Source organism: Triticum dicoccoides, chromosome 6B (assembly GCF_002162155.2).
Source record: "Triticum dicoccoides isolate Atlit2015 ecotype Zavitan chromosome 6B, WEW_v2.0, whole genome shotgun sequence".
Taxonomy (NCBI): domain Eukaryota; kingdom Viridiplantae; phylum Streptophyta; class Magnoliopsida; order Poales; family Poaceae; genus Triticum; species Triticum dicoccoides.
Window position 1 is genome coordinate 486,173,632 of NC_041391.1, and position 27,368 is coordinate 486,200,999.

The window sequence follows — 27,368 nt, forward strand, 5'->3', positions numbered from 1 at the left end:
AAATGATAATTCAAATTATTAAGAGCCATTGGCTAAATAGGGGATAGTTCATCGGTGTTGCTGCTACCAGATCTTCCTCTTCATCTTTCTCTTCTTTTGCTTCTGCTGCTGCTTCTTCTTCTTCTTCTTCTTCTTCAAATCCTACACTCACCTCTGTTAAGCCACATTACCTCTGCCCACTCCAACATTTTGTTCTTCCAAGCGTCATTGTCAAATGCCTCCACACCATGGCCAGAGCTAACAACATCGTCAGGCTTGACCTCTTCCTCCTCAGGCACGTGTTCATCAAAGCCCCACTGGAGGATCCAGTTATGCAGAATGCAACAAGCAAGAACAGGCTTAACCTGAGTGGAGTATGGGTGGAATGACTTCTGATTCAGGATCTTAAACCTATTCTTCATAGCTCCAAATACCCTCTCAACAGTTACTCTAAGTCTGGAGTGTCTGAGATTAAACAACTCCTATGCAGTCCTAGGATAGTTCCTACCAGAGAACTCATTGAGATGGTACCTGGTTTTCCTGAATGGTGGAAGAATACTCGACCGACATGCATAGCCAACATCTCCAAGGTAGAACTTGTCGTCAGGGATGTTGATCCCATCAGGTCGACTCATGCTATCAGTGAGAATGTTAGCATCATGCGCTGACCCCTCCCAACCAGCCAGCACATATGTGAACTTCAGATCAAAGTCAACAGCAACAAGCACATTCTGACTTGTGTAGTGCTTCCTCCCCCTGTATGCTGCAGACTGTGACCTAGGAACTCTGGCAGTGACATGAGTACAATCTATTGCTCCAATGCAATCCTGGAATACCATCACAAGCATGTGTTAGTGCTCAACTTGAAGAATACAAGCATATCAATCCATGAAAAGTGTTATATTGTCAATGCTCACCTTGAAGTATGGATACCATATTGGGCTTCCACGAATCTTGGGTGGAGTCTAGGCAGATGGTATCCTGATCATCTCTCCTCTAAGTTCCCCAACAACAAAAAGCACTTGCTTGAAGTACCTAGAGATGGTCTCCATTGATCTACTGAACGTGTTGTGAATGACCCTAAACCTCTGGTTATGTCCAACAACATGGAGGAACATGCCCACTTGCTCTTCCACACTGGTGTTGATGTTATATTGTAGTAGCCCCCCTGCTCCTGAAGGTCTCGACAAGCCTGGCAAAAGGTGCTCTTTTCATTCGAAGCATCCACAGAGCCTCGACGTCATTGCAGTTTTAGATGTAGTTCAGATTATGGATCCTCTCTTGTTCCCGGATAAACACTGGACCATAGCGGATCAAAGGTCTTCCAGCACGACGAGAAACTATCTGGTGCATGAACATGACCCATGCCTAAATCACACTTATCAGTGCTGCTGCATGAATTATTAGCCTCATCCGTGCGTCCATAACCTAATCGACATCGATGGTTCGTTCAGTGGGAAATCGATCCTACACCTTGCCCAATGGCTTAACCACCGACCTAACAAGGGGGGGGTGCTGCTTACCGGCATCGGAGACGAGGACGGCGTAGTGGGAGCCATGGCATAGACAAGGTCGATTGATGATGCACAAGTATAGGGGGTCTATCGTAGTCCTTTTAATAAGTAAGAGTGTCAAACCCAACGAGGAGCAGAAGGAAATGATAGGCAGTTTTCAGTAAGGTATTCTCTGCAAGCACTGAAAATATCGATATCAAATAGTTTTGTATTAAGGTAATTCGTAACAGGTAAACAAGTAACAAGAGTAAACAAGGTGCAACAAGGTGGCCCAATCCTTTTTGTAGCAAAGAACAAGCCTGGACAAACTCTTATATAAAGCAAAGTGCTCCCGAGGACACATGGGAATTATTGTCAAGCTAGTTTCCATCATGCTCATATGATTCACGTTCGTTACTTTGATAATTTGATATGTGGGTGGACCGGTGCTTGGGTGATGTCCTTACTTGGGCAAGCCTCTCACTTACGATTAACCCCTCTCGCAAGCATCCGCAACTACGAAAGAAGAATTAAGGTGAACCTAACCATAGCATGAAACATATGGATCCAAAATTAGCCCTTTACGAAGCAAGGCATAAACCAGGGTTTAACCTTCTGTCACTCTAGCAACCCATCATCTACTTATTACTTCCCAATGCCTTCCCCTAGGCCCAAATCATGGTGAAGTGTCATGTAGTCGACGTTCACATAACACCACTAGAGGAGAGACAACATACATCTCATCAAAATATCGAACAAATACCAAATTCACATGATTACTTATAACAAGACTTCTCTCATGTCCTTAAGAACAAACGTAACTACTCACAAAGCATATTCATGTTCATAATCAGAGGAGTATCGAATAGCATTAAGGATCCAAACATATGATCTTCCATCGAATAAACCAACCAGCATCAACTACAAGGAGTAATCAACACTACTAGCAACCCACAGGTACCAATATGAGATTTTGAGACAAAGATCAAATACAAGTGATGAACTATGGTTTGAGAGGAGATGGTGTTGGTGAAGATGTTGATGGAGATTGACCCCCTCTCGATGAGAGGATCGATGGTGATGACGATGGCGGTGATTTCCCCCTTCCGAAGGGATGTTTCCTCGGCAGAACAGCTCCGCCGGAGCCCTAGATTGGTCCTGCCTAGGCTCCGCCTCAAGACAGCGGCGCTTCGTCCCGAAAACTTCTCTCTGATTTTTTCCAGGGCAAAAGACACCATATAGCAGAAGATGGGAGTCGGAGGCCTGCTAGGGGGCCCACGAGGTAGGGGGCGCACCCAAGGGGGTAGGGCGCGCCCTCCACCCTCGTGGCTGACTGGTGGCCCCCTCTGGTGCTTTCTTCGCCCAATATTTTTTTATATATTTCAAAACTGATTTCCGTAAGTTTCAGCACTTTTGGAGTTATGCAAAACAGATCTCTAATATTTGTTCCTTTCCAGAACAGGGCCCGACATTCTCCCTCTTAATATAAACCTTATAAAATAAAAGAGAAAAAGCATAAGTATTGTGATATAACGTGTAATAACAACCCATAATGCAATAAATATTGATATAAAAGCATGATGCAAAATGGACGTATCATCGACCTGACGGTGGCCAACAGCAAGGGGAGTATCAGATCCGCCGCAAATGCCGCCGCCGCCATTGTCGCTAGCGCAAATCTCAAATCGCAGCCGCCGCCGGTGTTGAGGCAGTAGGAAAGAAATGGGGGTAGTGGCTATGAGTGAGCGAGTGAAAGGAGGGTGAGGCTAGATTTAGCGTCGGGACGGCGCACCAGATTTCCCATCTCCCGCCATTCCCTCTCTCGCGTCGCACCCATCCGTGCGACCTCGCGCCCCACTCAGCCTGACTCGCGAGAAACTGCCGATCCGAGCGTTTCCACCGAGCCAGACTCTGAGTTGTTTTAAAAAGCGTGCGATGCAATCCAACAAACAATCAAACCAGACAATCAAGCCTCTTCCTTCTCGCGCGGGGTTGGGACTAGTCCTGGCCATCTCAGGCCCGGCCCTGTCGGCCCACTCAGGTCAGGCCCTAAAATCCAAGGCCTAGACCCGATGGGCTTGCTCGTGGGCCGGGCTTGGGCCTAAGTGTTGAGCCCACCAGCAGGGCCTGGACGGGCTTGGACTTGGCATATTGGCATTTTAAGGAAGAGGCCCGGCCCATGGCCCTAAGCCCTAAGGGCTTTTAACCAGATGGGCCGGGCTTGGGCTTGAAAAGTAGGCCCGATGATAGGGCCTTGGAGGGCCTGGGCCTACGTTTTCTGCCGTGTGCTTTTTTTAGGCCCGGCCAGGCCGGGCCTGGCCCATGGCCATAGTTGGGACCGATACAACCAAACATGCCCATAGGATCCACCGCCCACGAGTAGATGCGCTCGGACTGAAAGTTGCTGCTGTACCACAGTCAACAGACGCCACCTGCGCCCCCGCTTCGCCGCGCAGCGCACACCAATCTGCCCACGCGCCGCCCCGCCTCTCCTCTCTAGTCGCCAGGCTCTCTTCTTCTTCCTACGCGCGCCGAGAGAAGATGGGGAAGCGATGGATCCCGCTCGAGGCCAACCCCGACGTCATGAACCAGGTGAGCACGGCCTCCTCCCCCCTCACCCCACCCCGGCTCACCCGGTGCTAGGGTTTTGCTTCCCTTTCGTTTCGGGCGCGCCCTCGCTCACAGATGGCGCTTCCGCCGCGGGGTGGCGCTGATGCTTGCAGTTCATCTGGGGACTGGGAGTCACCGAGGGGGAGGCGCAGTTCTGCGACGTCTACGGCCTCGACGACGAGTTGCTCGCCATGGTGCCCCAGCCCGTCCTCGCCGTCATCTTCCTCTACCCGCTCACCTCCCTGGTAAAATCCCTCGTGATCTCCCTCGAGAGGTCTTCTTCGCTTTCGATTATGCGATGTGAAATTGAGATGGGTTTGTTGCTTTCCGGGGCGAGCAGGATGAGAAGGTGGAGGAATACGATGCTTCTGCCACCTCGACCGCAGGGGGCAAGGTACGGCTGTGTTTGTTCTGTTTACTTTTTGTTCCTCCATAGTGCACCCATTGTGTTCGACTGAATGTTTCATCAACGGTGTGCTCCTTTAACGCTAGATCGGTGCCTAGGTAGAGAAGGTCCAGTTTAACTATCTTGCTAGCATACCTTCCAACTTGAGGTAGGGTCTTTTGTTAACCAGATGTTTGTCACCGAAGGGATTTTATTTTTATTATTTTTTGGTTAAATATCTCTGTGGGGGTAGTATAGGCCCTCTGCTGTCTGAAATAGAGTCTTGGTTCCGCGGTGCGAATGTTTCTTGTACAATATCGTGTTACAACAACATTATGATAATGCCTTCTTCTTTTATGTTGTACTGTTGCAGAGGTCCAGAAAAATGCTGATCTTGGTAATTATTGTTTCTATTTTACCAAACAGTTGTTGTTTATGAATTTTTTGCCTTGTTGAGTTGTGATCTTTCCCTCTACCCACAGTCTGGCACATTATTCTGTTGTTGATATTACAGGTATAAGTGTAACAACAACAACAACAACAACAAAGCCTTTAGTCCCAAACAAGTTGGGGTAGGCTAGAGGTGAAACCCATAAGATCTCGCAACCAACTCATGGCTCTGGCACATGGATAGCAAGCTTCCACGCACCCCTGTCCATAGCTAGCTCTTTGTCGATACTCCAATCCTTCAGGTCTCTCTTAACGGACTCCTCCCATGTCAAAATCGGTCGACCCCGCCCTCTCTTGACATTCTCCGCACGCTTTAGCCGTCCGCTATGCACTGGAGCTTCTGGAGGCCTGCGCTGAATATGCCCAAACCATCTCAAACGATGTTGGACAAGCTTCTCCTCAATTGGTGCTACCCCAACTCTATCTCGTATATCATCATTCCGGACTCGATCCTTCCTCGTGTGGCCACACATCCATCTCAACATACGCATCTCCGCCACACCTAACTGTTGAACATGTCGCCTTTTAGTCGGCCAACACTCCGCGCTATACAACATTGCGGGTCGAACCGCCGTCCTGTAGAACTTGCCTTTTAGCTTTTGTGGCACTCTCTTGTCACAGAGAATGCCAGAAGCTTGGCGCCACTTCATCCATCCGGCTTTGATTCGATGGTTCACATCTTCATCAATACCCCCATCCTCCTGCAACATTGACCCCAAATACCGAAAGGTGTCCTTCCGAGGTACCACCTGGCCATCAAGGCTAACCTCCTCCTCCTCACAGCTAGTAGTACTGAAACCGCACATCATGTACTCGGTTTTAGTTCTACTAAGCCTAAACCCTTTCGATTCCAAGGTTTGTCTCCATAACTCTAACTTCCTATTTACCCCCATCCGACTATCGTCAACTAGCACCACATCATCCGCAAAGAGCATACACCATGGGATATCTCCTTGTATACCCCTTGTGACCTCATCCATCACCAATGCAAAAAGAGCTCAAAGCTGACCCCTGATGCAGTCCTATCTTAATCGGGAAGTCATCGGTGTCGACATCACTTGTTCGAACACTTGTCACAACATTATTGTACATGTCCTTCATGAGGGTAATGTACTTTGCTGGGACTTTGTGTTTCTCCAAGGCCCACCACATGACATTCCGCGGTATCTTATCATAGGCCTTCTCCAAGTCAATGAACACCATATGCAAGTCCTTCTTATGCTCCCTATATCTCTCCATAAGTTGTCGTACCAAGAAAATGGCTTCCATGGTCGACCTCCCAGGCATGAAACCAAACTGATTTTTGGTCACGCTTGTCATTCTTCTTAAGCGGTGCTCAATGACTCTCTCCCATAGCTTCATTGTATGGCTCATCAGCTTAATTCCACGGTAATTAGTACAACTCTGAACATCCCCCTTGTTCTTGAAGATTGGTACTAATATACTCCGTCTCCATTCTTTTGGCATCTTGTTTGCCCGAAAAATGAGGTTGAAAAGCTTGGTTAGCCATACTATCGCTATGTCCCCGAGACCTTTCCACACCTCAATGGGGATACAATCAGGGCCCATCGCCTTGCCTCCTTTCATCCTTTTTAAAGCCTCCTTCACCTCAGACTCCTGGATGCGCCGCACAAAACGCATGCTGGTCTCATCAAAGGAGTCATTCAGTTCAATGGTAGAACTCTCATTCTCCCCATTGAACAGCTTGTCGAAGTACTCCCGCCATCTATGCTTAATCTCTTCGTCCTTCACCAAGAGTTGGCCTGCTCCATCCTTGATGCATTTGACTTGGCCAATATCCCTCGTCTTCCTCTCCCGGATCTTAGCCATCTTATAGATGTCCCTTTCACCTTCCTTCGTGCCTAACCGTTGGTAGAGGTCCTCATATGCCCGACCCCTTGCTTCACCAACAGCTCGCTTTGCGGCCTTCTTCGCCATCTTGTACTTCTCTATGTTGTCTGCACTCCTATCCAGGTATAGGCGTCTGAAGCAATCTTTCTTCTCTTTAAGCGCCTTCTGGACATCATCATTCCACCACCAGGTATCCTTATCTTCGCGTCTCCTTCCCCTGGACACTCCAAACTCCTCCGAGGCCACCTTACGAATGCAAGTCGCCATCTTCATCCACACATTGCCCGCATCCCCTCCTTCCTCCCAAGGGCCCTCCTTAAATACCCTCTCCTTGAACACCTGAGCTACCTCCCCCTTGAGCTTCCACCACTTCGTTCTAGCGACCTTGGCACGCCTATCCCGCTGGACACGACTCCGAAAGCGGAAGTCAGCAACCACCAGCTTATGCTGGGGTACAACACTCTCCCCAGGTATCACCTTACAGTCTAGGCACGCACGCCTATCTTCTCTTCTCGAGAGGATGAAATCAATCTGGCTAGAGTGTTGGCCACTACTAAAAGTCACCAGATGTGATTCTCTCTTTCTAAAGAGGGTGTTAGCTACAATCATGTTGTAGGCTAGAGCAAAGCTTAAGACATCTTCTCCTTCTTGATTCCTGATGCCATAGCCAAAGCCCCCATGCGCCCCTTCAAAACCTGTGTTAGATGTACCCACGTGGCCATTGAGGTCCTCCTATGAAGAGCTTCTCACCAATCGGTACACTCCTAACCATGTCTTCCAAGCCTTCCCAGAACTCCCTCTTGGTGTTCTCATTGTGGCCTACTTGCGGGGCATATGCGCTGATAACATTGAGAACCAAGTCCTCAGCTACCAGCTTGACCAGGATAATCCGGTCCCCACGTCTCCTGACGTCTACCACTCCATACTTGAGGCTCTTGTTGATCAAGATGCCTACGCCATTTCTGTTTGCAGCCGTCCCCGTGTACCACAGCTTGAAGCCGGTATCCTCCACCTCCTTCGCCTTCTGTCCTCTCCATTTGGTTTCTTGGACGCAAAGGATATCAACACCTCTCCTCACTGCTGCATCAACTAGCTCCCGAAGCTTCCCTGTCAGAGACCCTACGTTCCAGCTACCTAAGCGAATCCTCCTAGGCTCGGCTAGCTTCCTTACCCTTCGCACTCGTCGAGTCAAATGCGAAGACCCTTGCTCATTTTCCACTACATCCGGGCGCCGATGTAGCGCGCCACTAAGGATGCGACGACCCGATCCTCGCTCACTTGCCACCGTATCCGGATCAAGATACGGCGCGCCACTTGGGGGGTGACGGCCCGGCCCTTGCCCATTTTCCACCACACCCGGGTTCCGATGTGGCGCGTCGCTGAGAGGGTTACGCCCCAACGAAAATCTTTTGGGTTTCATCTCCATAAGAGTGGCTGAGTTTTTACGTTGGCTCGCCAAGCCTATCACAACCCTCCTCCTTTACCCGGGCTTGGGACCGGCTATGTTGAGACAACATAGGCGGAGTTATATTACAGGTATAAGTGTATGACAATGAAATCTGTAATCTGAAATCTGGATCATGTGTGCTCAACCAAAGCATAAGTGGCCTGCTTTAGAGATTATTTTGGATGGAACTGAGTGCTTAGTTTTTGTTATGGGTTGAATTATAAATGCTTTGAGTGCAACCATACGTACTATTGTTCTGAGTCGTATAATGTATATGTTGACTTTACAATTTAATCAAGCCATTATCCTAGTTATTCTGCAATCACATAAATTATAGGCATTTTAGGTTGAAAACACTTTGTTTGCCATACTCGAGTTAGATGTGCTACAACAGATTAGGATAAGGATATTATTCTTTTGAGCCTGTGTGCATTGTGCCTTACTAATATTTGGTAACTTGCCAACTTACCACATATATGAAGTGTGGCATGACATTTATCCAAGCTACAATGATTGCTATGTTGGTCACCTGTGTGTACTGTTGCTTAGTTTTGCACCATAGCCTTCAGAGAGAGAATGCATAATCAAACACAACATATCTTGGCCATGTTTGGCATTGTTGTGGATTACCATAATCTTTTTGTCTCGCTTTGTGGTTTTACTTATTTTAGTGTCTGTTTGATCCTCTTTTGTCTGCTTTTGTGGCTAATTTTCTACAACGGATTGTTAAATAGGCACAACACTTAACAGTTCAGCAACCACAAATCAAGCCTTTATTCTGCCAATCATATTTCACGTCACCGGAGGCTTTTTGATACCCTGTCTATATTGCATTTTTCAGCGTGTTATTCAGTAAACAATGTTTCACCCTTGATTCCTCTTTATAGGGTCTTGCCTGTATTATTTTCTTGATCTATCCTGCATGTTGAGAGTGCCAGTAAACAGTAGATAGATCCAAATTCTCTTTTATTTCACTTGTGCATGATGTCAAACTGAACATTAGTTTGCAGGTCACTGGAACTTGAGCACATGTTCAAATATTTAGATCTGTTTTGGTGGGAAAAATATTATCAAGTGGTGGGGTGTATGCAGATAAGGTTTACCTTTCTAATCCAATAACTTTAACTTGGTATGTAGGATTCAAGCGAGAAGGTGTACTTTACAAAACAGACTGTTGGCAACGCTTGTGGAACAGTTGGTGTTATTCATGCAATAGGGAATGCTGCATCCGACATCAAGCTGGGTAATTGTTGCGACTTTTCATTACACTTAGATAATGCGCTGCATTCTATGGGCTACTATTGCACAGAAGGAAAGCTGCCAGTTAGCAACAATCCAATAGACAGAAAAACTTTAATCAAGTGATGCTTTCTCAGTGATTCAATATTTTTTCAAGTAGTCCCAAACAATATGGTAAGCATCCAACACTCTGCTTGGTTTGGTCATAATATAAATTAGTTGCACCTGGTTTTTGAACTTCAAAGCATCCCCCATTTTGCTGCTTTTACTAAAACGGGCAAAAAGTTACATAGGATGTAGTGAAAGTGGCTTGACTTTGTTGAGAACTGAGAGTAGATGATCAGCAAATGTAAAAGAAGAAATAGTACTCCCTCCGATCCATATTACTTGTCGCTCAAACGGATGTATCTAGCACTGAAATACGTCTAGATACATCAATTTCAGCAACAAGTAATATCGATCGGAGGGAGTAATGAGTTTTATGACTATTTCACATGATTTTCAGCATATACCCAACTCAATAGTTCATATCCCGATCTAACTTTCTAGCACATTAAACGCATCTGCTAATATATATGCATTTGGTTGCTTTAGAGTTGCTCCAATAGTTTATTCTATTTAGTGTTTACCCCTGACCTTTTTTTAGATGTCATGCACCTGTTTAACAAGCTTAAACACAAACGTATCACATGGCTACTTTAGGTTTGGATTCTGGCTACTTTGACCTGTAGCAAGGTTTATTGACTCCTTTCTTCTTTGCAGTTGAGGGATCTTATTTTGATAGGTTTTATAAACAAACAGCTGATATGGATCCAGTTCAGGTTAGTATCTGGAAATAGATAAATTCATTGATATCTCCATAATGAACTTATGTATTATCCTCATGCACAACATGTTTGCTATCTTTAGCGTGCTGTCTTTCTCGAGGAGGATGATGAGATGGAGGGTGCTCATTCTGTTGCTGCTACTGCTGGTGACACTGACGTAACCACTCTCATCCCATTCTTATTGATTGTCCACTAAATATACTCGGCTTTGCAAGGAATAACCAATTACATTATGATAGTACCACACTTCAGTTGTGGAAAAATAAGTTTAAATGGGCCTTTAGGGCGATTTGCCTTGTCCAAAATAGTGATGGTAGGAAATACGTTCATATCAAAGCTATCCTCAAATTTGAGGTTGGAATGTGCGCCTTTTACCAATTGTCTTCCTTGTGCAGGTAAACGTTGAGGTGAATGAACATTTTGTCTGTTTCTCCTGTGTTGATGGTAGGTAGCACACTAGCCTACTTTAATACTAAAATATTATTGGCAGTAGTTATCTGTTGGCTAACAAATATGTAATTTGTTTTGGCATGCAACAGGTGAACTTTATGAGCTTGATGGACGAAAATCAAAACCGATATCTCATGGCCCTTCATCACCTGAGACCTTGCTGCAGGTCAAATATTCGTCCCCATCTTCTATTTTATACTTATATGACATAAAAGAGTGCTTATATTATTGGACTGTGACAAATCTGATTTCAGATTTTTAGGATTTCCGATATTATGTTGCTTTTTCTATTGTCCTGTTGGCTGTTTGTTTTATCAAAAAGCTTGTCACTGTTTTTTCATTTGTAAATGGAAGTTGTAAATTATGTCTTCACATTGGTACATCCTAAATTAGTAAAATATGCTCGGTATTAAGCTTGCTGTTCAGCAAACATTTCCTCATCTTTTCTGATGCCTTCATTGTAGTGGTTTAAATTCTGGATTTGGTTGATTCCCTCTATATTTTTCATTGATAACCGTGGATTTTTTTTAAATCTGTTCCCAGGATGCTGCAAAAGTCATCAAGGCCAGAATTGCGACAAACCCTAACTCGTTGAACTTCAACGTCATGGTTCTTTCAAAACAGTGAATCGGTGATGTAAGGTGGAATGGATAGGTTTGGTCTTTTCCATTCTAATGGGCTGGTGCCTGATAGTCAGCATAGCCCGTCGGAAAAACAGAGACTTGTTGCCTAAAAGTAAACTGTGCTCTTTGCACAAAAGTTATGTCTTTGTCTTCTGGCTTTTGTATCAGAAATAAAAAAGGAGTTAGTTGCTGGATTGAAAAATGTGTACTATACTTTTGGTGCCTTTTATCGATCTTATTCCTGTCAAACCGACGGCAGTTTGAGACGCAAGACGAGGGAATACATTTCTACGCAAATACACAAATTATAGTTATGCCATAAAATCCAGTTGAAACAGTCATGAAAAAGAAGTCACAACTCAGTTATCTCTGTTTTGCTGTCTCATTTCTTTGAAAATCCTACAAGAACTTCCATCTTACGTATAGAAAAGAAATCTCCCCAAAATGAACGTAGTATGCACTGTATGCGACTAGTGCACATCGCTGCCATGTCTGCACACCGCGTCGAGAGCGGTGGCAAGCGACGCCGAGAACGTGGCCATGGCCTGGAACACCGCCGGCAGCGTCCTCTGCACGCCGGCGACCGCCGAGGACCTGGTGGCGTCGATGGCCATGGCGTGCCTCTTCATCTCGCCCTCGAGCTTCCTCCGGCACGCGTCGATCTCCTCCTTGCGCTGCACCACCTCGTTGTGCGCGTGGTGCACCTGTCGCATGTCGTGGTCCATCCAGTGCCTCCCCCGGTTCCACAGCGCGAACCCCGCCGGCGCGTACGAGTCGTAGTGGCTCTTCTCCACCTGCCGCAGCATCCGGGACTTGCGGTCCAGCTCGCGGGTGCACTGCGCGACGCGGCGCGCCGCCCGAAGCTCGTCGCCCTGGTGCGCGTACAGCGCGTGGGTGGCGCCGGCGAAGTTCTTGATGGACTTGAGCACCTCGGCGCAGTGCACGCCGTCCAGCGCCTGCCTCCACCGGTCGACGAAGGCGGCGAGCTCCGCGGCGACGGGGGAGGCCGGGGCGCCGTCCGTCGGCGCCAGCGTCAGCTTGAGCCAGCCGTGCAGGGCGGCGACGTAGTCGCGCTGGTGCTTGGCCAGGTGGCCCAGGGCGGCGCACCAGGCCGACATGGCGGCCTCGAGCGCCCGCGTTGCCCCGTGCTGGATCTCCGTGGTCGCGTCCATGGACGTCCGGCCGCTGAGCCCGCGCAGCTGCTGCGCGATCAGGCCCTGCGCCTCGTGGTGCTGGCGCATGGCCTTCCACATGTCGCGCGTGGCGTGGCAGAGCCCCAGCACCTGGCGCGCGAGGTGGGTGTCCCGGAGCTCGGAGATGGCCGCGGAGCTGGCGTGCGCGGCCTCGGACGCCGTGGCGAGCTGAGCGCGCGCCCTGTCCCACGCGCCCTTGAGCTTCTGGATGTCCACGTTGACCTTCCTGCTGTACTCCTGGTCCCGGAGCGCCGTCAGCTTCTTGTCGTGATGGATCTGCAGCCGCTCCCTCGCTTTCACCTCCTTGTACAGCTTCTTCTCCCAGACCATGAGCTGCTGCAGTGTAGAGCTATGCCGCTTGCCGATCCGGTCGTGCATGCTGTCGATCCGGTCGTGCGAAACAGACGGCGACGACGACGACGAAATGCAGCAAAGCACGCCAAAGAAGCTGCTCGGTACACCTGCAGAATATTTCACATGCACTGTTAAATGTCAGCTTTGAATGTTCCACACGTGCACTGCCGCAGCAAGTGGAGGCGGAGGGGAGTGCGCGAGAGACACTCAGGCAGCAGGGTGGCTCACCACTGTACTCGGCGCTGTTGGCCTCGAGGAGTTTCGACACCGGGTCGCCGGCAGCGCTAGCCCTGAGGAAGTACTCCTCCAGCCCCGCGGCGACCTCCGCGAGGCTCCGGTGCCTCACCGCCACCCGCAGGTCCTCTCCGCCAACGACGCCGCTCTCCGTCCGGGCGGCGGCGGGAGGCGGCTCGGCAGCGGCAGCACCGTCCTGCTGCACCGGCTGGATGGAGCGGAGGAGCGGCGGCGGCGTGGAGGGGGCGGGGACCGGGCGGTGCACGAGCACGGCGGGCGGGGTGTGGTCGGACACGGGGAGCGGCTCGCCGAGCGCGAAGTGGGTGAGCGCGGACGCCACGAGGCCGAGCGAGCCGAGGTACCCGGCGTGCGAGGCGGCGAGCTGGCGCCGCGCCCGCACGACCTCCCTCATGAGCCGGCGCCGCTCCCTGCACCGCCTCGTGTGCTCCCGCGCCGCCGCGCGGGCGGCGTCCCCCTGCTGGCGCGACCACGCCATCCCCATTGCCCGCGTTGGCTTCGCGAGTACGTAGTAGTTGCCGTGGAGGAGTGGATGGAGGAGGAGGCTCTCGATCGACGGGAGTGAGAGTGAGACCTATTATGATCGGCGCGACTGATGGCAGCTCGGGAGGTTAAGTAGGCATCGCGATATATAGCTGTGGTATTGTGCGTTAGTCGAAGGCTAGAGGGACGTGGTTATCGGTCGGCGGGGTGGCGCGTTGTTGTTTATGAACGATCATCAGTCAGCAAAAGAGAGGCGAAAGGCAAAGCTGGGAAGGGAGGAGAATGATACTGCTAAGGAAAGTGGAAAGGAAGAAAGGAGCGCGCGTTTAGCTTGTTCGGATGTATTTTTTTATTTTTTGAGGGAAATGTTCGGATGTATTTCGGGGGTTTGGTTGGTACACCAGAAGCTCGCGGCCACGTATACCGCTGCTGCTGCTTAATTATTTGGCGCGCTTTGGAGAGCGGAGTGAGTGTATGCAGACACGCACTATATATCTCCCGGTCTTCATTTTTGCTGATTCAGTGTCGGTTCGATAGTGCGAGTGCTGTGTACGTAGACGGACGAAATGCGCGCGCTTTACATAACTTTAGATGGACGCGTGGAGCGTATTGCCATGGCTCACAAAGAACATCCGGGCTCTCCACTCTCGGGTAATGTACTCTTGTGTAGCTACTACTACCTCCGTCCGGGTTTTTAGGTCCCCTCGGTGCCGCACGCTCGTACCACATTTACAGGGCCGCTCCCTCGGGCGCCATGCAAAAAGTGAAGGCGCTGCGTCTTCCCAAAGCGCAATCAATTCAAAGCTGCTGGCGTATAGCTTGCATGCAGATGGGCTATTACTAATACTACTCCACCCCGCAATACTAGTACTCCACCCCGCAGAAGCACGAACAGACGCGAGCGCTACCAGCACGCCGCGGCCACCCACGCGACAGCTTGCGAGCATGCCGCCGCGACCGAAGACGGAGAAAACGGGGCTTCGCCGCCGCCGGCGAGAGGATGCGCTGCATCACGTCGTCCATACTGCGGCGGAGGTAGGCGTGGACGACGTGGCGCTGGCGCAGCACGCCGTCGAGGTCGATCCTAACGCGGAGACCCAGGCGGGGCGGGGCTTGGATGCGCCGCCGCCCGACCTCGTCGTTGGTGGGCACGCAGAGCTCGGCGTCGACGATGGGGCGCTCGTCGAGCATGGCGTCGAGGTCGATCCTGACGCGGAGACCCAGGCGGAGCTCGGCTTGGAGGTGCCAGCGCACGCAGAGCTCGTCGTTGGTGATGCGACTCGGGGTACTCAGGTAAGTGTTCATGGTTTATTTATGCTTGTCATGTTGATGCATGCTAGCCGGTGCAGTTCGGACGCCCATGGTATTTTTCCCCGGCCAACATGGCGTGATTTGTTCTTACAACATGGCTTCGCGCAGGGCATGGGTCCGGACCTTGGCGCGCTGCTGCACAAGGTGGAGGCTCTCATGAACGACGTTGATGCGCTCGTCGACGCGGTCGCGGCGTTCGTCGACCGGGTCGCGGGTATGAACGGCATGGAGGAGGAGGATGGCTTCGCTGCGTTGCTTGACGCGGTCGTGGAGTTCGTCGGCCGGGTCGCGCGTGTCCGTGCCATGAAGGAGCGCTTCGCTCGGCCAAGATCGACAGGGTCTGTGGGCAATGGCTTTCCTCGGCCAAGATGGATGTTGGCCTTGGATGAAGAAGAAGTGATAATAACACCTGAAATGCTAGGTTCGTGCACGCGCCCTGGTCTTGATGCAATGATGAACTATATGAAGAGGCGGCTGGAAGCAATTGAAAAGAAAAAACAAAAGGAAGAGATGTGAAACAGGATGGTAGCATGAGAGTTGACCTGTTTTAAGTTTGATGATTTTGCATGTAAGACTGAATATTTGCATGCATCTGCATGTTGGACTTTTCGCATGAATGATGGAAGCTTGGTTTGCCGTCCGAAGTATTTAAATTTAACTGTGTTTTAAGTTTAATGATGTTGCAAGTAAGAATGAACATCTGCGTGCAGTTGCATGTTTTAAACTCTTGCATGCCATAACATAAAATAGAGTTACATTAAACCAAAAGAGACGATTGCATTACACATTGCAATACATTCAAATCTGCTCGGAATTGACATACTCAAGCGCCATAGCTACAACCTCGGGCTCGCATGGTAGCCTACGCGTGCGGATCCCCCTCCTCTCAAAAGACCTCTTTTTTAGGTGAGGAAGATCATAGTCTATGGAGCCCTTGTGCCTTAGTATTTCCCGCATGACAGCCTGATGGGTAAGGAACACACGGTTGGACTTGTTTGCATCATGCTCATCCCATGTCTCATCCACTTTCGTGAGAATCTCATGAAGATTTTGTGGCATCTTCTTTTCAAATACGGACTGAAGAGAGTTGAAGATGCCAAGGTCTAACCCATTAGTATCCGGAGAATTAGGCGGCTGCATCACGACCCTAATGTCCCAACCACCTTCATGAGCTGCTGCAAGAACTGCCGGATCATCAGGTCGAACATGTGTCTTTGCGTTGTCCTGTTGGATGAAGATTGGCTTCCATCGATCCTCTTGCAGCCACTTCTCCTTGATTGCCGGCAACACCTTATTGATCAAATATTCCCGACTCTTATCCATGCCGACCGTGGTGCATGGCTTGAGCTCCATAGTTCCCCTAGGCCTGTTCGGGCTTCTCCTTTGCGCCGGCTTCCATTCAACATAGGGCCAAATTCCAATTTTTCCATCAAAAGTACAATTGCCTTGCATATCGAATCTTGGCCTAGCAACAGCGGCAAGAAACATGATCTTCTCGATGTGTCCCTTGTTTTTGGCGTGCCTCACGGGGTTCGGCTCGTTAATGCCCAAATAAATTCCTTGGCTTCTCCTTGTGCGATAAAACCATTTTTCATCAATGTGGATGACGTTGTATGAATCCTTGAAGATAGGGTTCTCCGGCATACTAGCAGGTTCTAGGTTTGAAATGCAATACATGATACGAGCTTTCTTGTTTTCCTCCGTTAGCAAAGGCTTAAGCTCATTGGTGTGTTTGCGTAACTCATGCTCCTTCAACAGCTTGTGAACGGTGGTCTTCGACATGTTCATTGCACCGGCAACATCTCGAATCGTCGTGCGGTGTCTCGGAGGGATGGCCGCTAGAGCAACAGAGTCTAGCGTAATGCGCTTTCTACCAACTCTACCCGGCTTCCTGTTGATAACCGCATTCACACCACCACCTCGCCTACCATTATTCCATACCCGCCGAAGAACCCTTGCCGGCACTTTCATTCGAGCTGACAATTCTCTAGTCACCCCATGTTTCAACGGACCACGACCATTCATCTCCAAAATGGCTGTGTAGAACGAACGCTTATCGTCGTCGGTGTAAAATGCCCGCCTCTTCTTATTGGCCATGACATCTGGAACAACCATAACAGTAGCCTTTTGTTAATCATGTGCAATCTTCAGTTATGAATAAAACACAAAATATTTAATCTAGAAAATAAGAAACACCTTATGAAAGCAGCACATAATGCAAACCTACTTAGATCAATGCCGGTGTCGTGGCCGTCGGCTGCGTCGTTTCCCTGATCACCCATGTCTTGAGTGTCTCCTGTGCCATTCTCTTCATCACCGCTGGCTGCTGCATCGTCCTCGCCAAAGACATGGCCGTGGCCGTCATTCGCGTCCATGTCTTGATGACCACCGACGTCGTGGCCAAACGCACTTCCGCTGTTTGCTCCGGCGCGCCCGCCATCGTGCGCCCTGAACGCACCGCCGTCGTGCGCGCCGAGAGCATCACTGTCGTGCGCCCTGAACGCACCGCCGTCGTGCGCCCTGAACACACCGCCGTCGTGCACGCCGAGAGCATCACCGTCGTGCGCCCTGAACGCACCGCCGTCGTGCGCCCTGAACACACCGCCGTCGTGCACGCCGAGAGCATCACCGTCGTGCGCCCTGAACGCACCGCCGTCGTGCGCCCTGAATGCACCGCCGTCGTGCGAGCCGAGAGCATCACCGTCGTGCGCCCTGAACGCACCGCCGTCGTGCGCGCCGAGAGCATCACCGTCGTGCGCCCTGAACGCACCGCCGTCGTGCGCGCCGAGAGCACCCCCGTCGTGCGCCCAGAACGCACCGCCGTCGTGCGCGCCGAGAGCACCTCCGTCATGCGCGCCGAAAACTTCATGCCCGGTGAAGCCACTCCCGCCGAGCCATCCAACAGCTTGTGTACGACCGGCAAGACCGAGCCGCCCATGAGTGCGTCCTCCGCTTGAGCTTGATGGGAGCGATCCGCGGCTCGGGTCAGAAGCTACTCGCCGGCGTCCGGCTAGACCTAGCGGAGGAAGGCCGACGACGCGAGCTCCAACTTGTGGTCCTCCGGCGCCCACTCCGCCGCCGGCAGTCCCATCGTGCCCACGTCCAAACGCCTCCCCTTCGCCGCCGCCGTCCTCTAAGTCTACTGGAGGTAGGTTTAGATCAAAAAACGCCATGGAGTTCTGGAAGAAGGACGAGAACGAATGAGTACGATTAAGCATGCATCATGTGTTGTTCTTATAAGGAGAATTTGAAGCTGTGTCGATGGCCGTGGCGCCATTTTTTCTCTGGCCGAGCTTTGATCGATCCGTGGCATCGTGAATTGACCAATGGATGGTTGATCGATCCGTGGCATGATGAATTGTCCAATGCATGCTAGCGAGGGAGCAAGCTGATTGGGTCACGGCGCCCACGCCGGATCATGCAAGCGAGAGTACTGCATGCACGCGTGCAAGGAAAAAGCGAAGCGTTGCATGCATGCAGTAATAACTGCGCGAAGCTCGTTGGCCGTCGCTCTGCCATAATATCTGCTGCTGCTGCAGCAGATCCTGCCTTGGTCCGTGCGTTCCGGTCGGAGGGACTTAAAAACCCGGACGGAGGTAGTAGTAATCTACTTCCTCCTTTCCTAAATATAAATTTTTGGAAAGATTTTACTATGGACCACATACGAAGCAAAATGAGTGAATCTACACACAAAATGCATCTATATACATCCGTATGTGGTTCACAGTGAAATATTTACAAAGACTTATATTTAAGAACGGAGGGAGTACTACGTACTGTAGTAGTACTTGATTGATCAGAAGCTACTGCTAGAAAGAAACGCCGCCGATGCACAGCACACAGTAGCATTAAGACGATGCACATACAATGATACAATATAAAGCGAATCTACGTACTCATCCATCTAGGAGCTCTACTTGTTAAAATTATCATGTATCCATCTTCCTTTTTTTTGCGGGGATCATGTATGCATCCTTGCTAATGTGGCTTTCTCTCCTCGGTTGATAGTGAGAACTACGCTCTACGTATACGTACGTGTCGGCGTCACCGATGTCCACTATGCATGTGAAAACTTGGTACGCTGCGCACTTGAGACGAGGAAGAGTCCAAATTCTCGTTGCACATGCATACTACTAGTAATAATAATATTATAAAGGGTATCCACAGCACTACGACGACTCATATCGACCTTTCTTGACCACTTTCATCGATTAGAAAACATAATCGTGGGCTGTCGGCCGGAAAGAAAGGTCGGATGATCTCACCCGAAGGACCGATGGAAGCATGCATACACGGCTAAGGAAACGGAACCGATCGAAGCCAGACGAGACCAGCACATCATATGCTTATCTCGGCGCCTCCGGATCACGCATCGTGTCACGGCGTCACCTCCCACGGCTGCCCCGGCCTTTCGCGCTCGGTGCGCCTGCTTTTGCGCGAGCCCGCTCTCAAAGGCGTCTGAATCTCGCATGATGAACGAGGTGCCGGTAGAAGCTCGTCCGAAAGTGCATTTCGACCTTGTTTCTCTATCCCACAGCCGGCTTTTGGGATCAATCGGGTGACAAAGAGAAGATAGGGCGACTTTCTTTTGCTTTTGGCGACGAGAAGCCGTCGAGCCGAAGGGGGCACTGGAATTTGGAATGGAAAGGGTGAAAGTGACGAGACTTGTGGCGTGGACGCATGGTGGTTGGTGTTTGCCGAGACACGAAGCAGCTAGGTGAACAGGGCTTGGTCCGAGGAGATTAATGGGGGCGAGGGGGTCGATCGAGCTGTGTGCGATCGAGACTCCAGGCCTGGCCAGTGCCAGTGCGGGACGTGCGGAAGAATCTCTAATCAGTGCACAGAAAAGGGATGATCAGAGTCTATAACCGGACCCCTCAAACCCGTCTCAAACGCCGCGTCCGGTCACAAAATTTGAAACCAGATGGGCCTCTCAAACTGTTCTCAAACGCCCGGACAGACCGGCACCCCCATATCCAGCCCAAATATGGGACGAATATGGGGCGGTCCGGGCGCGTTCGAACGCGTCCGCCACGTCGACTTGGCCCAGCCTGGCCCATGGCTGCCCCATAAATATTGCCGTCCGGAAAACCCTAGACCACAGTCAAACCGAACTCCACTTCACTCCCCTCTCCGCCCACTCCACTTCTGATCCCCTCCAAACGCATCCGATGACCAGCTACGCGAAGCGGGACCCCGACGATGTGGAGGAGGTCGCCCTTCGCATCGCATTGAGGCGTTCGGTCGTCGACCAAGGCGGATCCGGCAGCGGCGTAGCGGCGGATCCACTTCGTCAGCGCTCGGCGCCCGTCGACGCAGCGCCGACGACGTCGCCGGTCCTTCCTGCCTGGCGCGCAGCTCCAGCCACTCTGCTCCACTCCTCCAGGTACGCCGCCCACCACCAGCATGCTTTGCTCCGGAGGTGGTGCATGGCCATCACTGGGTCCTCATGCCCGTGGCGGGCCGGCGCGCACTCGAACGCCCGAGTCGGAGGCATGAGAAGCCCGACACGAGTGGCAGCGGGCGAGGGAGGGGGCAGTGGCGTCCGACTCAATGCCCGCGCGCCGGTCAATCCTGAGGCAAAGCTCTTCGCTTCTGTCCTCCACCGCTCGCTGATGATGGCGGAGACGGATGCGCGGCGCTTCCGCCGCAAGAATGCCAAGGCGCTCCGACTCGCCATCGAGTTGTCAGAGCGCGAGGCAACAAAGAAAGCGGCGGCGAAGGCGAAGGCAACTGTAAGTGCATCTAGTGCCCCTTAGTGATTTTGGTGTATTGAAGACTTATAGGTTAAGAGACAAATATGTTTGTGAGTGTACACATGCTCTATAAGTCGATGAGGAGTTTGATATTTACAATGAAAGTCGACCCCTAAAAATGAATGTCTTCAGCTGAAGACTTTGGTTCTCCTGAAGACTTTGAAAGTGAAGAAATTGGTGTGACCTTAAAGACTTGGATATTCATGCGAGGATTATGAAGCATGAAGACTTTTGTTTTCGTAGTTTCATTTTCTCTTTCTTGAGTCATAGGAAACACCGTACTGTTAAAGGGGGTCGAGGTAATACTAAGAAAATTGATTTCCAAGTGATGCTCACCTCAAAATCCTACACCTAACCAATCCTTTCGAGTGAAGCCATTGGAAATCTCATATCGGTTCAGTCAATTTCTTCAGTGAAAGAGACGAAGATCTTCTGGTCTCTAAGGAATTTGTTCTGACTGAGGAGCTAGAAATTCGCCAGTGCGGATTGCCTACACAGTGAGGAACATGATAGCTCCGAGGAATTCAAACCTAAAATCCGACCGTTGCTGTGCTACGCGCCAGCTGTCCAAAATATCCTACCATCTAACGGTCATATCATTGAAGGACATTTATGTCTTATCATGTTGGGTTGTTCCCTAGGCTATAAATAGTCGCCCCCTACAACCATTAGCTGGTTGGCTGCTCCGAGAGAAACTGATACTTGTCAATTGAAAGCATCCCATCCTCCGAGGACTTTGAGCGAAAATCATCAAGTGAAGAAAACCCAAATCCCAAACCCAAATACCTACAAACCCAAAGTGATTGAGTATCACTGAAGAGATTTTTCCTGTGTGGAACCGACGCTTATTACCTTTGAGGACTGTGTATCCTTCAGACGGTTAGGCGTCATGGTCTGAGCATCCAAGAGAAATTGTGGATCGCCGAGTGACCAAGTCTGTGAAGGTTTGAAAGTCACCTGTGAAGACTTACCATGAGTTTTGGACGAGGTCTGTTTGATCTTAGCTCAAGGAGAATACGGTGAGGACTGTGTGTCCAGAACTGTGTGTCCTCGAGTTTAAATGCTCAGCCGCTCCAACCAGACATACTACTGTCACAATAGTTGGAACTGGTCTATCAAATCATTGTTTTCATCAAGCCCACTGATTCAATTTCCTCAACCCTTTCAATTCCTCATTCATGTGTTGATAAACCTGATCATTACTGTTTGAAGACTTTGACTGAAGACTTTCTCTATTTCCTCAATCCAAGTTCTTCAGTCACATTGTCTTCAGCCTGCTTATCCCGTGTTTACGTTTTCTGTACTCTGTGTTTGTTTTTCATTTCATCATGATGACTCTGCTTTTGCTCTGATATGCTTATAGTTGAGTACTTATTCCGTTGCAAGTTGTTCGTGACTTAGGATTTTCCTCACCTTGAAATTCCTCAGTGAAGAGATTGAATAGATAGGGCCCCACAAGTTGTTAATTCGCTGCTGGGGAATTCACACAAAAGGGAAGGACTTATTCTCAACGAAAAAAGTGCTCTCTGAACCGAACGTGAAAGTTGTTTTCCATCAGACGGTTGTTCACGCAACTCCACTCTCGGCTTGGATTATATATCCATTTGGTCGAATTTGTAAAAATCACCTATTCAACCCCCTCTAGTCGACTTAACGCACTTTCAATTGGTATTAGAGCAAGGTACTTCCTTGTTCTGTGTGATTTTGGTTTAACTGCCTGGAGTTTTAGTTATGTCGACTGCAGGAATGAAGAAAGTGACTTGCCCCATCTTTGACGGTCATGAGTATCCTAAGTGGAAGGCCAGGATGAAGAAGCGACTCATGGCAATGAACAGCGAATTGTGGACTGTCACTGAGATTGGTCTTACCGATCTTTGCAAGATGGCGGAGGCTGATGATATTTGCAAGTACACTCTACTCAACCTCACGGCGAAGGATGTCACCTGCTCCTGTTTGTCCCAAAATCAGTTCAGGAACATCATGCATCTCAACCATGTGAAACTTATCTAGGATCGACTCTCTGAGGTCTATGAAGGCCATCGAACTCGTCATGATCCTTGGTTTGAGGATTTCAAGGAGTCTCTCAAGGAGATGACTTTCGCACCAGAATGATCATCCACTGCACCATGTCTTATGGCAAAGGATGCCAAGGTAACTGAATGCTACCTTTTCGAATCTAGTGATGATGAATCGGGTGATGAATTTGAACCCAGCTACACTAAACTTGCTTCCCTTGCCACTAAACAACAAAGGGCTCTTGAAAAAGTTCAAAATATGCTTGATGAAAGCGATGATATGTTGGTCGAGGAACTGAATCGAACTAAGGCTTTGATTGATAGTCTCTTGAAACTTCAGTCTAAGTTTGACAACCTTCAAAATTATCATAACACTCTCTTAACTGATCATGAGAAGCTTTCTTATGAATTTCTTCAGAGAAAGCAAGATCTTGAGAAGTTAAAAGTGAGTTATGAAGATCTTCAGAAGGAAAACGATTCATTGCTTGCTCAATAGATCAGTTCCGCTCAGGAAGAATTTATTCCACCATGTCTGAAATGCATTGAGCATGAATCTGCTAATTCTTCACCTGAATGTTCAAATGCTTCTATTGCTGCAAATTCTTCAACTGTCTCTGTGGTCACAAATTCCTCATCTGAGGATACCACAAGTATCACTAACGATAATGCAGGGCTGAAGGAATTGTACGTGACAGGTGAGGGAGTCCTGGATTTAGGGGTCCTCGGACAGCCGGACTATATATGTATGCCAAACTGTTGGACTATGAAGATACAAGATAGAATACTTCGACCCGTGTCCGGATGGGACTCTCCTTTGCGTGGAAGGCAAGCCTGGCGAATTGGATATGTAGATTCCTTTCTCTGTAACCGACCTTGTGTAACCCTAGCCCCCTCCAGTGTCTATATAAACCGGAGGGTTTAGTCCGTAGCGACAACGATCATAATCTCATAGGCTAGCTTCTAGAGTTTAGCCATTACGATCTCGTGGTAGATCAACTCTTGTAATACTCATATTCATCAAGATCAATCATGCAGGAAGTAGGGGATTACCTCCATAGAGAGGGCCTGAACCTGGGTAAACATTGTGCCCCCCGCCTCCTGTTACCATTAGCCTTAGACGCACAGTTCGGGACCCCCTACCCGAGATCCGCCGGTTTTGACACCGACATTGGTGCTTTCATTGAGAGTTCCACTGTGACGTCGAAGATAGGATTGATGGCTCGCTTTGTTATCAAGGACAACATCACCTCTAGAGGAGCCCTGGCCTCAGGCCAAGCCCTCCGGCTTGGCGGCTTCACTATGACCGCCCCTTCGACCGTTGAGCCGATGATGACTTCTCGGGTCATCGAAAATCGCCTCCGCATCAGCTCAGAATACTCCGAGCAGATGGATCCGATGGAGTTGTCGTCCTTAAATGAACTCCTAGATCGCATCGCTGCCTTGGGAGTCCCTCCGGACTATGATCGGATTGGGCTTAAACCCGATCAGAGAGAGATTGAATCTCCATCAATCACCCATCAGATAGCGGTAGTGGAGGAACAACACGACAACTCTCCCTCTTTATTAAGGACGAATCATGTTTGGGTTTCCGAGCTCTCAGAGACGGATACTCACCCACGGGCAGACACGCCACCCATCCCGAACCTAGAGTCGGATTGTGGGCCGAAAAAATTGGCTTATACTCCGGAGCCCGAGCTGCTGAGCTCGGAAATTTCTCAAACTCCAGACCTTAGATTGGGCCAGGGTTCGGATTTAAGGCCACCCACCCACCCGGATACAAGCGTATATAGTGAGGCAAACCTAGCTAAAATCCGGGCTTTGTGATAGTTGGCTACGCCAGCAAACCTTAAACAAGTCCAAAAACTATCCGGATGTGTGGCAGTTTTGAGCCGCTTTATCTCTAGGCTAGGAGAAAAGGCATTGCCACTCTATCGCCTTCTCTGACGCACCGATCACTTCGAGTGGACGGATGCGACAACAGCTGGATTGGAAAAAATAAAGGCTCTTCTAGCAAGCAACCCAATCCTGGCCGCGCCAAATGTCGGCAAACCTATGTTATTATATATATCGGCCACACACCAAGTTGTGAGTGCGGTACTCGTTGTCGAACGAGAGGAGGACGGACACAAATTCCCGCTCCAGAAGCCAGTATACTACGTATCCACTGTCCTCACACAATGCAAATCCCGGTACCCTTATTACCAAAAAATAGCATACGCGGTTTTCATGGCATCCTGGAAGCTACGACACTACTTTCAAGAGTGCTCGATAACGGTGGCCTCTGAAGTACCCCTTAACGACATAATAAACAATTGCGACGCTACGGGCCGGATTGCCAATTGGGCCATTGAGCTCCTCCCATTCGACATATCATACAAACTGCGCCAGGCCATTAAATCCCAGGTATTGGCCGACTTCATCGCTGAATGGACTGAGGCCGAACTCCCTAAAGAGTAAGTCACATATTCAAATAGTGTCATGCACTTCAGCGGCTCAAAAATGCTGGCAGGCCTAGGGGCAGGCGTTTTCCTAACATCCCTACCGGAGATACTGTTCAGTACGCCCTACAAATATTATTCACGGACTCCAACAATGCAGCCGAATACGAAGCCTTATTGCATGACCTTCGGATACCGTCTCCATGGGCATACAACGCCTGGAAGTGCGCGGGGATTCAAACCTCACAATAACTCAAATAAATGGAGATTTCGATGCCAAAGATCCGAAGATGGCGGCTTACCGTAACGCCATTCTCAAAATGTTGGCTCGGTTCGAGGGGCTCGAGTTCCACCATGTGGCTCGTGAAAGTAATCAAGCGGCGGATGTCCTCGCTCGCATCGGCGCCAAGCGCGACCCCGTCCCACCTAACATCTTTGTGGAAAGGCTCTTCGAGCCATCTGTGGTGTGGCAAGGGGAAAGCAGCAATACCAATCCAGATCCGAATATAAACCTAGATTCCGAACACACCGACGTCACCGGGGGCTCAGCCACCGAAATCACACCATCGTCCCATCTCATCATGGCAGTCATCGCCCCATGGACCGAACCCTTCTTGGCCTACCTTAATAGGCAAGAACTCCCTGAGGATCAGAACGAGACGCGTTGCATTGTGCGGCGCTCTAAAGCCTACAAAGTCCACGAGGGAGAACTTTACAAGAAAAGCGCTACCGGAGTACTTCAAAGATGTATCTTCGAGGAAGAGGGGCGACAACTCTTGGCTGAAATTCATGCCGGCCTCGGTGGTCACCACGCCGCGGCTCGGGCCCTTGTAAGCAAGGCCTTCCGTACAAGTTTCTACTGGCCGACGGCCCGAGCAGACGCACAGGACCTTGTCCAACATTGCGTCGGATGCCAGATTTTCGCCAACCAAAGTCATATGCCACCCACCGCTCTACAAACAATCCCCATTACTTGGCCTTTTACGGTCTGGGGGCTTGATATGGTCGGACCCCTTAAAGGAGGAAGCTATAAGAAAAAATACCTGTTGGTTATGGTGGATAAATTCACCAAGTGGACAGAAGCCAAACCAGTTAAAACGGCTGAAGCCGGGCCGGTGATAGATTTTATATCTGGTGTTGTACAACATTATGGTGTTCCGCACGGTATCATCACCGACAACGGCTCCAATTTCACAGCCGATGAGGTGAAGGCCTGGTGCGCTAATATGGGCATCAAGCTCGACTATGCTTCCGTCTATCACCCACAAACCAACGGTCAAGTTGAACGAGCCAATGGTCTTATTATGAGTGGCATTAAACCCCGAATAGTGCGGTCTTTGAAAGAATCAGACAAGCACTGGGTGGAGGAGCTCGACTCCGTACTCTAGGGGTTGCGGACCACGCCCAATCGTTCTACCGGATACACACCTTTCTTTATGGTGTACGGCGCAGAGGCTGTGTTACCCTGCGACATTATCCATGACTCACCTCGAGTGCGCATGTATGAAGAGAGAGAAGCCGAGTTGGATCGACAGGACAGCTTGGATGCCCTGGAGGAGGAGCGCAACATCGCAAAAGCCCGTTCCACATTTAGCAACAATAGACCCGCAGATATCAAATGAAAGAAGTATGGGCCAAGACTTACAATGTTGGTGAACTCGTTCTACGCTTACTAGAGAAGAAAAAGGACAAACTCAAGCCCAAGTGGGAGGGTCCCTTCATCCTCGACGAAGTCCTCACCGGACCAGCGTACCGCCTGCGTGATGCGTCAGACAATCGCCTAAAGCTGAACCCATGGAACGCGGCCAGACTCCGAAAATTCTATGCCTAGCGCCGAACTCTTCGTTCGTTTCCTTTCCCCTCCCTTTTTGTTTTTCATACTTATTTTCCTCTCTTTTCATTTGCTTTTTTAAGCCTTAAAGCTTTTGCGGGTAAACCGTGAATCTTCGACGCACACATTCTAAAATTTGTACGTCAAAGTATACCTGGAGGCTTCTTGTACAGAAGCTTATTATTATTACTACTACTTTTGGAGCATCAAGCTCGCCACATATGTGTCTTTTCCGCGTATGTACCTTTTCTTCGCCATTATATGCATCGATATGACTTAAGTTTTGGCCAAGCTGGGTTGCCTGGCTCCTGTGCTTATGCCCTACGTTCCCGTTAGTTCGGATAGGGCATAAAAGGAGCACCTCTGTGATTGTTACTGCCG

At 49.8% G+C, this 27,368-nt stretch overlaps 3 protein-coding genes across 4 annotated transcripts; 2 read left to right on the forward strand and 1 right to left on the reverse strand.

Moving 5' to 3' along the window:
• The first annotated feature begins 3,890 nt into the window (after positions 1–3,890).
• LOC119323439 (ubiquitin carboxyl-terminal hydrolase 3-like) lies at positions 3,891–11,556 on the forward strand. The gene is made up of 9 exons (XM_037597104.1): positions 3,891–4,064; positions 4,196–4,327; positions 4,423–4,476; positions 9,353–9,458; positions 10,217–10,275; positions 10,364–10,438; positions 10,677–10,725; positions 10,821–10,897; positions 11,275–11,556. Exons 1-9 carry the CDS (start codon positions 4,014–4,016, stop codon positions 11,356–11,358), a joined length of 687 nt encoding a protein of 228 aa, XP_037453001.1. The 5' UTR covers positions 3,891–4,013; the 3' UTR covers positions 11,359–11,556.
• Positions 11,557–11,651: 95 nt separating this feature from the next.
• On the reverse strand, positions 11,652–13,795 carry LOC119323437 (protein ROLLING AND ERECT LEAF 2-like). 2 transcript variants are annotated; one of them, XM_037597102.1, is made up of 2 exons: positions 13,130–13,795; positions 11,652–13,008 (listed from the first exon to the last, which is right to left on the reverse strand). In XM_037597102.1, the coding sequence occupies exons 1-2, from the start codon at positions 13,635–13,637 to the stop codon at positions 11,825–11,827; spliced, it is 1,692 nt and encodes a 563-aa protein (XP_037452999.1). In that variant the 5' UTR covers positions 13,638–13,795; the 3' UTR covers positions 11,652–11,824. The 2 variants fall into 2 exon arrangements, with proteins under 2 accessions (XP_037452999.1, XP_037452998.1); XM_037597101.1 differs by having other exon boundaries at positions 11,652–13,029.
• A 537-nt stretch (positions 13,796–14,332) lies between these two features.
• Positions 14,333–15,605, forward strand: LOC119323438. Its single transcript, XM_037597103.1, has 2 exons — positions 14,333–14,929; positions 15,056–15,605. Exons 1-2 carry the CDS (start codon positions 14,582–14,584, stop codon positions 15,461–15,463), a joined length of 756 nt encoding a protein of 251 aa, XP_037453000.1. The 5' UTR covers positions 14,333–14,581; the 3' UTR covers positions 15,464–15,605.
• Positions 15,606–27,368: the final 11,763 nt, after the last annotated feature.

Excerpts from the sequence above, each read along its gene's own strand:
- LOC119323439 (XM_037597104.1), top strand. The coding sequence starts at position 4,014 with ATGGGGAAGCGATGGATCCCGCTCGAGGCCAACCCCGACGTCATGAAC. Across the intron at positions 4,065-4,195 it reads ACCCCGACGTCATGAACCAG|TTCATCTGGGGACTGGGAGT; the intron begins GTGAGCACGGCC and ends TGATGCTTGCAG. Across the intron at positions 10,898-11,274 it reads CACCTGAGACCTTGCTGCAG|GATGCTGCAAAAGTCATCAA; the intron begins GTCAAATATTCG and ends ATCTGTTCCCAG.
- LOC119323437 (XM_037597101.1), bottom strand. The coding sequence starts at position 13,637 with ATGGGGATGGCGTGGTCGCGCCAGCAGGGGGACGCCGCCCGCGCGGCG. Across the intron at positions 13,030-13,129 it reads CAACAGCGCCGAGTACAGTG|TGCATGTGAAATATTCTGCA; the intron begins GTGAGCCACCCT and ends GACATTTAACAG.
- LOC119323438 (XM_037597103.1), top strand. The coding sequence starts at position 14,582 with ATGCCGCCGCGACCGAAGACGGAGAAAACGGGGCTTCGCCGCCGCCGG. Across the intron at positions 14,930-15,055 it reads ATGCGACTCGGGGTACTCAG|GGCATGGGTCCGGACCTTGG; the intron begins GTAAGTGTTCAT and ends GGCTTCGCGCAG.